The sequence below is a fragment of the Hetaerina americana genome, unplaced genomic scaffold (assembly GCF_022747635.1).
Source record: "Hetaerina americana unplaced genomic scaffold, ioHetAmer1.1.p SCAF_7, whole genome shotgun sequence".
Lineage (NCBI taxonomy): Eukaryota > Metazoa > Arthropoda > Insecta > Odonata > Calopterygidae > Hetaerina > Hetaerina americana.
The window spans coordinates 36,093,413-36,105,582 of record NW_027287316.1 but is presented as its reverse complement, the minus strand read 5'-3'; the positions used below and the strand labels follow the sequence as shown (position 1 = coordinate 36,105,582).

Sequence of the window (12,170 nt, the reverse complement as noted above, 5' to 3'; positions counted from 1 at the left end):
CAGTTTGTAAATGTAAAGACAGAGAGAATCAGATGTGTGTGCATGGAGTTTGTGTGAGTCAAAAGATATAATATATATACACATAATTGCATAAACATATAATATATATTCATACATAAATATATATAAAGCTGTGATGTTCTTATTAATGGAAGACTCTTAAAACTTAACGAAAATAGGTTTGAAAACGTGTCGTTGATTGCCTTCATAAGAGTATTCCATCTTGTTTTTTTTTTAATTGAAAGTAAATAATGCGTGAAAATAAACACCAATCAGTGTATGAATGGGAGATCGGGGTGTAAAGGTTTTGAATGTAACATGAGACCCCAAAGTGAAAGAAAGATTTGTCTGGGAGACTTGTCCCAGTTAAAGCAGTATGGTGTGTGAACCACAAAATTAAAATGCATTGTTGTATAGAATTTTCTTCCGTTTTTATGGGCAATATGATTGTGATATTCATGTGCATTCTCTCAAATTTATGGTAGAAGACACCCATGTTAAATGAATTTTTCAGAAGTAATAAAAATACTATTAACACACATTATATATAAAGTATATATATATATCAAAGGAAATCCAAGGTAAAACAAAGCCCCAGTCTCTAGTGGCTGTGCAAAAAAATCACCTGTGAATATCTCATTAAAGATAAAATTATATGAATTCCCACACAAATTGTGTATGTATATACCCTCTGATCATTCAAAAATATCTTATATGCAATAAGGGGATTATCAACGTACGTTATATATGTACCTATAGCCTCAAGTTTGATGTCCATTTAAAGCAAAGCGGCCATCTGATAATCCATTCTTTTGTTTATAGGGTAATGATCCACTTTTCTAATGTTGTAAATATTACTTACCCAAAAAGTTATACACACTCTATGAGTTATAAATCAAACAAAATATCACACTTCACAAGTATTCCACCTGTAAAAATATAACACATAAGAAATAAGATCTCAAATGCTTTGAAATACATCAGTGCCTAAAAATAAATGCTTGGTGGGGAGTTTTTTGTGAAAAATTGTAATAAAAATGAGGCATGATATATGTGAAATCATATTTGGTAAACACAACATTCTGGAAATTTTGAAACAAGAAGTTTGGCATATTCTAAAAAAAATATAAAGAGAGAAGCATTGCAGTGTGGTTATTTTTTTGTATGAGGGTGAAGTGAGAGGAAGAAAGATATTTTATTTTCAATTTTTGTGTGAGTGAAGATTCTTGGATAATTTGAATCCAGAGGCCTTGAGTTTAATGCTTACACAACATTTCGTAAGTGAAATAACTCAGGCCACAGCTTCTTAATGTGAATTAAGAAAAATATTAGGCTGTCGTTTGCCTTTTTGCATTTAAGAAATAAACTTATGAGGGTTTGATGGCAATTTTCTCTGTGAAGCTGAAGTCTCAATGGTATGTTTATTTCCTCTATTGAAGAAGTAACTCAACAACCATTGGGCTGAAGCTCACAATTACTGAATAAACAAGGGAACATTTAAGAAAAATAACACCATTTTGTTGATGGGATGTTTAGGATTCTTTGAAATAATGTTGTTGATTTTTCATTGTTGCATGGTTTCCATTATTTATTGAAACATAAAAAGTGGAATACTAATAACCATTATGATAACAAACAGCTAGATGGAAATATAACGTTTGCGCATGCTTTTGTGTTTTATTTCTAACCCTAATTTAACTGACTCCATAATGTTCAAACATTGCTGAGTGTAATCAAATAATGACATTCTCTATTCACAAGTCAGTCTTAACTTGGGTTTTAATTTTCAGAAGTGAAAGAACACCTATTTCTTAACTACTAAGAGAATCCTATATTTTGGTATAGAAGGCATTGCATTCTGTAAGTTCAAATACGGTGTTAATCTTTGCATTGAAAAATATTCAAAGAAGGAATTATTTTAAAAAATGAACAAAATTCATATATGAGTTCTTAAAATACTGAACAAATATTTTTCGCATAATCAGTTGAAATAGTCTCTAATGCAAGATATTCCATTATACAAGTTCCTCATTTCAGTATCCTTAAATCTAAAATTAAATGTTTTCCTCTGTCAATAATTGATTGCCTTTTATTTGATAATTATAAATTTATGATCAGCTGAATTTAAATTTTACATAATATAGGTTATTGCTTTTAAATAAAGACAATAATAATAGCATTTTGTATTGGGGTGAGACACAACTTAATATTTTGATGTGAGTAAATCAAATTTATGTTTGATACTACCAGTATGCATCCATTTATAAATTCATGCAAAGAACTCTATGAATTGAAAAATTTATAACCTTTAAAACACATTGAAGCTGGCATAATTTTCATAATAAAGAATCAATTTCCTCAAGCAACATCAGGTAGGTATTGTAAGTGAGTATACATGCTTTGTTTCATTTATTTAAATGATTGCCCTAACATGTTGTGGTTAAGTTAATTGGATTCCAAATCTTGAAAGGTTTAAGTTTAATAAAGTTTAAGAAATCCATTTCAACAATAGGCACTGGCATTTCTTTCCCTTCTCCTTGTCTTTAAAACACCTTCTCTAAGTCAAATAGGTCAATACTCTTCTTCCTCCTGTCAAATATCTATCTGACATGTGTGGCACCCTACCAGTTATGTCTTACATTAAATTTCCTCCTGAAGCCATGTGACTTCTTTGCAGCAATATCCTCTCAAAAAGATCTTTGCCACATGTGGGGTTAAGTCAATTTTACTGCTCTCTCCAACTTTTTTCTCTCCTTTTAATTTGCAAGTATTAGTTGGAATGGAGTGGAGCCAAGTGGCGGAGAAAATACCAATCAGCAAGGCCAAACTATCTTCTTGGGATATAGGGAACTTTGAAGTGAGGGAGGTATCACAAGCTAGAGCAACTTACCAAACTATGAAACTCAATGTTACCAACCATCTACAATTTTGGACTCCAAAACAGCTGGGAAAAGCCATAATATTATTACCTATCTGCAATACATTCCCAGTTGCCTGCATTATTCAAGATTGATTATATTGTAGGTGGAAGGTCTACGTTAATATAGGCAATGAATTCTATTAGAGAGCACTATGGTAAACCACCCCTACCTTTTTATTATCAAAAGTAGCCAGGGAAATATATTTTTATTCAGGAGCAAATTAGGATAAAAGAGAGGAAATCATTTCCAGAATACCATGGGAAACAAACAAAAAATAGAATGAACGTAAAAATAGATAGCGTAATATCATGCATTGAAGATTGTAATTTCTTTATAATTAGGTAACTCAATTCATCACACTCTGAGAGGCAGTACTTAATTATTCAAGGCCTTTTGATGGGGGGGATAATGCGCCATTTGATTATGCTATTCACATTGGTGGGGGGGGGGGGTTGAGGAGGAAACTAACATAATGTTTGTTACTGCATTATTTCATTGATTTTTCGTGATGACAAAATTTCAATTAGCCTTGATCACCAAAAATCAAGGGTTCACTACTGAAACTGTCGCTTAAGGACCATTTAAGCACTAATCAACTCTCCAATGAAATATAAAAATATTTGCTTTTATTTCTGTGAAGATAAAAATTTTTATGCCACTAAAATGAAAATTTGTCACTTGTGGTAGTGAGCAGGGCAGTGAAAAAGTAATTTTATTGATCTGTGAAAACTCGTGTTGAAAATCGCGTTTGTAAAACTTAAATGTGTATCCTTATTTTATTTTTTAACCATGAATTTGAGATATACCAATGATGGCACCGATAATTATCTAAGATAGGGCAGGAATGGATCATATCTTATCGACACTTACCAAGATTGAGATGGATGAGCGATAAAAGCTGAAAATGGCCTAATGAAATTTAAGTGCCGCCTCTTAATAATACAAGAATAAGGCAATGACTGCAGCCCGTGGGGTCACACGAGTAATAAATTGCAACTATGATACAAAAAACAGCTTAGATAATTCACTTTGAGGCGATCCATTCAAATACCAAGATTTTGATCTATATTTTAAGCCCTGATACGACCTAATTTACCTTGGTTTCTCATTCTTGCTCGATTTAGTCAGATACAATGGTCCCACAACCTACGGTCTTCTTTTATGGACGTTTACGTTCATTTACCAAAACAAATTTATCTTAATTGAAGAAAATGAAAGAAATATTGTATAAATATTCCTATAATTCAATGAGACCTTTGAAAAAGTATTTTCTTAGGCAATAAATAAAAAGATTGAATGTCTAAATTACGTGAGAAATCTAAGATTTCAATAGCCAAATGCATTTATATAAACATTTTTTTCGAGATTCTCAGTTCTTAACTCATCATAAGTCTTAGTTTTTTGGAATGCTTCTTTCTCTATGGCGAGTAGCATCCCCCCATTATTTTTAATTGTGCCGCCTCCGTACGTACGTTGCGCACAATGACTTTAGTTCCGTATTTGTTGTCAGTTGGTCTTTTGTTTGCCAAAGTTTACGTTGTGTTTGAAAATGATGCTTTGTGTCAAACATGATTTTGGTAAACATTTAAGGGAACCAGATATACCTGATGCCTGATACTTGAACATCACTTGAATGCGGCAATGGAGAGAGGTGGATTGCCACATCTGTTCATAAGCAAACTTGGTATGCGATGAAATTATTCGTCAAATAAATAGGACAAATATATACTTAATGCAGACAAAAATGATGATTTCAAATTTATTTCAGGGCATGATATTGAAGAAATTAGGCTTAGAGCACTTAACCATCTGACTTTTAAGTTGCAGCATGGATTAATTACATACAAGGAGTTAGCCCTGAACCCCGAGCTAGTTATAAATCTTCTGAGGTGGTTTGAATATAAACCACTTAAAGAGGAAGGAAAAGTTGTAGATTTGCTTTTGGAACTTTTAACTGTAAGTATTTTATTTAAGAATTGAGCACCTGTCTAGCATGTAATGTAGTTATCGAAACCGACTACACTTCTCTGCATAGTGATAATGTGGCTCAAGATATTCCTGAAACAATGAAATCGTTTTATTTCAGAGCAATGATGAAGCGAAGAGTTATTGGCATTACTTAGGAGTTGCAAGTGAAGTACGGCGTAGTAAAGATAAACTTCCTGAAAACCTTAGAGAAAAATTGGAGAAGTTACTTAGTATCATACTGGACTGCAATGAAGGAGACATTACAAAGCCTGTTGATTTCATATCTCCTATTAGTCAGGATAGATCAGTGGAAACTGAAGGATTACCTTTTACTGCTTTCTTCGAAGGCGAGGGTTATTCTGATGAACTCCAGCAATTAAGGTAATGCATATTCAAGGTCAGCACACTAATGAAATCATAAGGTAAAAATCTTTGACTACTTCACTGAAGTGGAAACCAGTATAAAACACGGAAATATTTTTACTTTGGTGTTTTACATGTGAAATATGTTTATGAATGTTTTAAAACTATATGTTTAGGTTCATGATGATATTCCTCATATGTGTGCAGTGGATAGCGTTTTTAAAAACTAGATATTAGGCATTTATTACCGATAATGTGTAAGGATAATTTTTAGTGCCTGAAGTTCCTGCCCTGTATAGGCACATGAAGCTTGCAGAGTAGTAAATAATGATACTTATTCGCAATTACACTTTCCCCTATGATATGAGTGTTGTTGAAAATGAATTGGTGTCCTATTGTTGATATTGTACCAAATTTAAATGTGTGATGCCTTGATAAAATATTGATGTGGAATTTGTATGATTTGTTATTTTGAATTTGATTTGGTATTCATGAGTGATTCCGCACACATCCAAGAACTGAGAGAAAATCGATTATTAGAAGGTGATTCTGTTTCAACTGAAGAAGTGTATGCAAAACTATTAGCGATCTTTTAAACAAGCAAATTTGACATATGTAATAGGCGATCTGTGGTTTTTACCTGATTTTAAGTGCTGAGCTAAGTCTTTTCTATGAGACCATAAGGGGATCCTGCCTAAAGAAAATCACTTCCAAATAAAAGAAACAGACTTAATGTTGGCGTAAAAGCCAAGTAAAGGAAAAAGAACAAGAGTTGGGAATCGGTTCCAAAACAACAAAAATTTCATTCATTATATTGCTTAGGGATTGCAGTAGTCCAGGGTAGAGTGTTGGATTACAGACAAAAGGGCCTGATTTTGATTCTCGCCCATGCCTCTCTGGTTACCCTCAGCTTTAAATGTGTTACGTGATTTTTCAGGCTTCAGAACTTCCTGGAAAACCTTAACCAGCACAGGGAAAGGAAGGGGCCCCCTTACCCTGATGTCTGAATTTCATATGCCATTGGGCTTTGTATTGGGTATACTCATAACCTACCAAACCAGCCATTTGGTTGATAATTCTGTCTATGGTTCTTTTATAGCTGTTTCATTGACATTTAGATAATCAAAAAAGAGATCTTTCAAATGGGTTGACTGGAACAAACATTGCGGGGAATTTCCTCGTAAAATTTTTTGTCATTATTCAGTTTTCATCCAAAGAATAATGATGAAGGGTCAAGGATTTAACTTTAACGATTTCTTTATGCAGTACTTTTAGTGCGTCATTTTTTAAAAGTCTTGTTTATTTCAGTTATGTGGTCAATCATGGAAAGGATAAGACTCACTTTAAGGTTAGTTCCGCAACTGCATCAAAATCAATGGAGCCATGTTTGCCTAATCAACCTCTCTCACCTGGTGACTGTCACGTCCTTGCATCAGTGGAGCATTCCCTTACTTCTGGATTAGATAAGCACATGAAGGAAGTGCGCAATTGCATCACCAAGGAAATAGATGAAATGGAAAGTGACCGAGAAGACACCATCATTCGATGCTGCCAGTTTGTCCATGATGTCATACTCCGTGACTTCCTGCCAGAAGTTTTCCTCCAGCAGCCGGGGATAATCAATGTAAAATGAACAGTGAAATGAGTTTTGCATAATTTTTTTCAACATTAATACTGCACACACTCATTATAACTGTGTTAGTGATCTTAATTCAGAGGAGCATTTAACGTAATGTGCATTTAATAAGACAATAATTTTATGTGATTCTTATTCTTGGTTCTAATGTCTCTCTCATGAAAGGTTTTTCAGTGCAGATGAGCATTTGCCAAAATACGTGTCTAAGAAGTCATTAAGTTTTTTGCACAAGATTAGTGAAAAGAATTGAGCGATTAAGATTGGTTTCGCTCATTTAATCAAAAGATTTTTGTTCTTGATTAATTGATGTTAGAAGTGATGCGCATAAAGATGCTATAAGACACTTCTGCCTGGTAAAATTATTCTTCTCCCTCATTGTAAACCTACATAGTTTTCCTCCTTTCATTTGTAGTTCATATAATTCATTAACTAAATATACAAATTATTAATTTTAAGCATTTTACTAATGGCTCAATGTTTTTTGCCAGGCCCTCTTAGATCTGCTGACATTTCTTGGTGATGAACTCGATCCAAATTTTGCTGACTGCATTGCTAATGGAAAAACTAAAGAAAGTTTGCATTGGGTGATCAGGTGCCTTCAGCGGCTTATAACATCTTTACATTCCCAGCTGATGTTTTATGGTGATCCAAGCATTCCAAATGCTAAAGACAACAGTGTAAGTGGTCATGAAGAAATTAAATTCAACTTGATGCTGTGCACTGATGGGTGGAGTGAGCCAGCTACTGACTGCAGGCTCCCAAGTTCACATTTGGTGATGTCTCTGGATAGCCAAAAACACTGTCAATGTAATTTTCTAGTCCTTGGATCTTCTGGGCTAATCATGGGTGATCAAGGGAAAGGAATTGCTCCCTACCTTAATGTATGAATGTTTAACTCTGTGGGGATTCGGGATAATGCAGTGACTTATGTACTGGCTTCCCACCCTGAGGACCCGGGTTCAAATCCTGAAGGCGGAAGATATTTTTCAGTGGTATCCCGATCCCTACTTGAGGTGCTTTGTGGAGGGCACTTTGAGTGACTATGCTGTCTGCGGATGGGACATTAAGCTGCGGACTCTTTGGCACCTTTTGTTAAGAGTAGGCTACTGCCGGCACCAGGTTTCTTTCCACCCTTCATCCTCTCCTGTCCATCCCTAATGGCACAAATGACCTCAGCTGTCGGTTGCCTCCCCTAAAAACTACTACTGCTACTAAACTCTGTAGAACTAAGTGAGATGTGATCTCTACCTTTGCATATCAAACCAACCCTCAGTTTGATTACTGCCTGCCAAATCTAGTGTGACATCTTATTCACTAAGAACCAATGTGTATGCCTTTGTGAACTACCAAAATGTGTGAGGCAGTTTTATACTCGTATGTATGCCATAGGGGTTATGTATATATGCCATAAAGCATAGGGGCTCACCTCCAACATTTTTATTTACTTTATGTTGGAGCTAAGGTAGCACATGCAATGCCATTACCTGGGCAGTGCAACTTGCATGTGAATCAGGCTTTTTTCATTGCATTTAGTGTTATTTCTAAAAATTATCTTTGAACTGGATATTTTTTTCCATATAGACTTAAACTACTAATGTTATGTTGGCCAAAGGACTGGATTTGGAAAACTAATTATTATCCTGCCCATTTTCTCTACTTTTCTACAGTATCCAGATCCATTTGAGCCATCATCAAGCTAAACAATGATGTATCATTAGATTGATTACAATTGCGGTCTGAATGATATATTCCAAATATGCCTTTGACCAAGATGAAATACTGACAGATAAAATGCACACCCTGTTGTTATTCAGTAAATTTTGTCAGATGAGGTGAACCTGCTAACCCTTTGCATTATATTCATTAACCGCAGTAATCAACCCAAATGTTGATTTTGCTCATTGAGAGTAGAGGTGCCTTATAATAAGCCCTAAGATGTATTGAATTCTTGCAATAATAGTAGAGGAACCATTTCCTGCTATATCAAATTTTCTTGTATTCAGATAACCTAGGGTTGTCAGTACGGCTGGGGATCTCAAGAGGATTCATTTGTGCTGTAACATTGTTCAGAACTTGGTCCAATGGGAACCCATGTCTTGCCACAGTGGGCGCAAGCCCATTCTGGCAAGGAGTAACATAGAATAATAAAAGAAAAAAATGATAAATTTTAGCTGGAAAGTTATGGAATATGGCTACCATAATTTTGGCAGACATCATGTGTGTGCTTGGTACCTTCAATTGGAAAGTGCAATTTAACTGTGCCCTATTGATATACTGTTTCACTCTAGCTGAAATTAAAGTTATCACTCCAATAATTTAATTAAAATCATTTCTGTTTTTTATATTCATTTTTAACCCCGCTGCTGATATATAACTTGCTGAATGATGCATCACTTCTCCTTGCAGATTGTCTGTGTATTTCCCAGTGCATCGACCCCATCATCATGCTCGGTCATAGCTGAGCCAGCTCAGGTCTTTGCTGATCATAGGCAAAGATATCATGGTGGTGAAGTTTCTCCATTCACGAGCCATTTAAGTCCACCTTCGGAGGGTAGTTATAATGCAGTGAATGCAGCAGATATAGTGGAGGACTCATTTCAGTTCTCCCTCCCACGCTTATGCATATCCATCTTGTTTCAAACTCTCTCGCTCATATCATCCCACCTGTCGGGAAGCCACTCAAAAATATTCCAGAGCTTGATGTCACTTGCATCACTCTCTGTCACCTTAGTTTCAAGTATAGTGGACCCTGCCATGTGGACATCTGTTGACCCAAGTTGTGCCATTATTACAGGTGGAATTACAGAACTGTTCAGAGTAGTTGGTGAAGTGTTGTTAGTTTACCAAGGTGCCCTGTCGCAGAAGAAAGATGATTCTCTTCCTGAATCCCCAAAATCGCCGAACAGTGCCGAAGAATCATCCACAATATTGAGAGTGGAATCGGATGCCATTGAACCAGATTATGAGTCTTGCAGACTGGCCTATCTGCAGCTGTTGTTTCTCACTCGTTCACTTCTGAGTCTTGCTCCCCAAGAGCCATCATTGTGCAGGTCAGCCATACCCAAGGAACTGTGCCTAGCCCTTGTCATTTCATTGTATGATCCCCCTGTTCAACTTTTGTGCCCTAAGTTGCATGAAGATTTAATGAAACACGTGAGATATGTTTCACCTGAAGCCTCTAAAGTATGTGAACAAGCTTCACAAGTTGCCAACTCTGTCACTGTGGGAATCAAAGTTTTGAAGGGATTAGCTAAAAGTTTTGATGATATTAATAAGGCGTTGCTTGGTCTGCCATTTCACCTTAGTCATGACATTGTGAAGAAATGTTGGGAATATTGCATCACATCCGATATTGATACAGAGTTAAAAAATTGTTCCTCCGAATACCAAAGCATGGTCAAAAGTTCTGAGTCTTCTGGCGACTACTTGAAGCAATCTTTCCGCCAGAATGCAGTCTTTTCTGAGTGTTCTTCGTTTAGAATTACTGAGAGTGGTCAGGGAGATGGTAGCAAATCAGTGCAAAATGCTGTGAGTCAGACAAAGCCAGTTCTATGTGGCAGGCAGTCTGTAGGAAACACAGGGAGAAGTATCTCATCACCAGATGCTCATTTTTCAGAAGTTAAGGAATCAATGTTTTCTGGAATTGAGCAGAGGAGCTTGGCAATTTTGAAATTGTTTGCCCATGAAAGTTCTATTGTTCGCCGAGAAATCTACTCATTTTGCTGGGAAATGGTGAAGATGGTACTTGGAACAGCTTCTGCTAAGGATTATCCTGGTCAGTCATCTGGGAAGAGAAGTGAAGTATGGAAACTTAAACATATTTCATATCTTTGGAATAGATCAGTGTTGACAGAAATTATTGTCCATGGAACTACCAGCTCTGATGAAAAGGTATGAATTTTATAATAGTCCCATGATCTTATTCAACTCTCTAAAATACTTGTATTAAAAGATTGCACTATTGTTTGTTGTGATTAAATGCACAAAGGTATGGACATTGTTAAAGAATTCACTGTATAGATGCCATGTAAAAATGAGAGTTTTACTATTGAATGAAATGCTTTTCTAATGGATCAGTATATCTGATTTTAATAAAATTTGAATGTTAAATAAGATTTTCTATGGAGTTAAAGACATGTAATCTATAATAAGTTGAATTTCATGCTGGATACATAAAAATATTAAATAGTCTTCTATTTTTTATTTTGCTGATTTCCATCCTGCTCTGTGATTCACCTACATGTGTTAAAAGTTATGAAGTTTGATCATTGCTAATCTATTGTAAATCGTATCATTTTGTATTGCCCTTGTTTTTTTATGAATTGATTTGATGACTTGATATTCAACAAAATATTCAACTAATATTCTTTGGTGTTTTTCCAATTCTTTATTTTATGCATGCATTGTTAATGTTAAGTTTTTATTTTCTTTGCTGAGCCAATGCACTGATTTATTATTCCAGATTGCTAACGATGCAAAGAATATTATCCTGATGATCCTTAAATCGAAGACATCTGTTGCAAAAAGAGTTTGGGACCAAATTATTCAATCTCTACTGCCAACTTTCCCATTGTTGCAGTGCCTGGCTGATTCTATTACGACCTTGGGAAAGTCTGTCACAAAAATGCTTGATCCAGATGTGTCAGCATCTTTAGGAATGGACATGTTTCAAGTAAGTGTTCAATCTTGGAAATTCAAGTCAGAGTTTTGCATATTAAATTTGTTGTTTTTGAAAGCATATTTTTTTGGCATTTTACCAGTTATTTTTATAAATAAATCATTCAATAAATCCTTCGTGTATTCGATTGAAATATTAAATACAGGTATGTATGTTTCACCACTGAGGAAGGTAACTTTCTATGTCATGGTAATACACTTAGGGTGACTCACCACACTTCATCCTTCACTATTCTTCCTCTCTTCCACCTTGGTTTTATCTTCCATCTGGTTCCCCATACACTTTATTCTTCTTTTTCCTTTCATCATTCCTTCTAAGCATCTACTAATAATCTTTTCCAACTTAGCCAGCACCCTATACATTCGTCTTAATTTCTTTTTTAAATCTTTGACACTTTGCCTCTCCCGTTACTAAATCTTTTCAGTTTCTCTTCATATGTCGATCTTTTCACTCAGCTAACCTTATCTATTCATTTCCATTCCCACATTTCAAATAATTCCTTCCCTTTTTCCTTCCTTCTTTCCTCTGTCCATGTTTACCAAAACCATAGTAATAAAACCAAAGGTTGGTTTGATAGGTTAGGGTAGAGCTCACGTAATAATAC

The 12,170-nt window shown here is 35.2% G+C and overlaps 1 protein-coding gene across 1 annotated transcript in view; it reads left to right on the top strand.

Moving 5' to 3' along the window:
- Positions 1-4,459: 4,459 nt before the first annotated feature.
- Positions 4,460-12,170, top strand: part of ana3 (anastral spindle 3) — a 35,752-nt gene continuing 28,041 nt past the window's right edge. Inside the window, exons 1-7 of the mRNA XM_071595440.1 lie at positions 4,460-4,605; positions 4,690-4,877; positions 5,008-5,270; positions 6,561-6,876; positions 7,377-7,565; positions 9,295-10,779; positions 11,351-11,560. Of these exons, the coding sequence (XP_071451541.1) occupies positions 4,563-4,605; positions 4,690-4,877; positions 5,008-5,270; positions 6,561-6,876; positions 7,377-7,565; positions 9,295-10,779; positions 11,351-11,560 (2,694 nt within the window). The 5' untranslated portion in view covers positions 4,460-4,562. The remainder of the gene's footprint in view (positions 4,606-4,689; positions 4,878-5,007; positions 5,271-6,560; positions 6,877-7,376; positions 7,566-9,294; positions 10,780-11,350; positions 11,561-12,170) is intronic.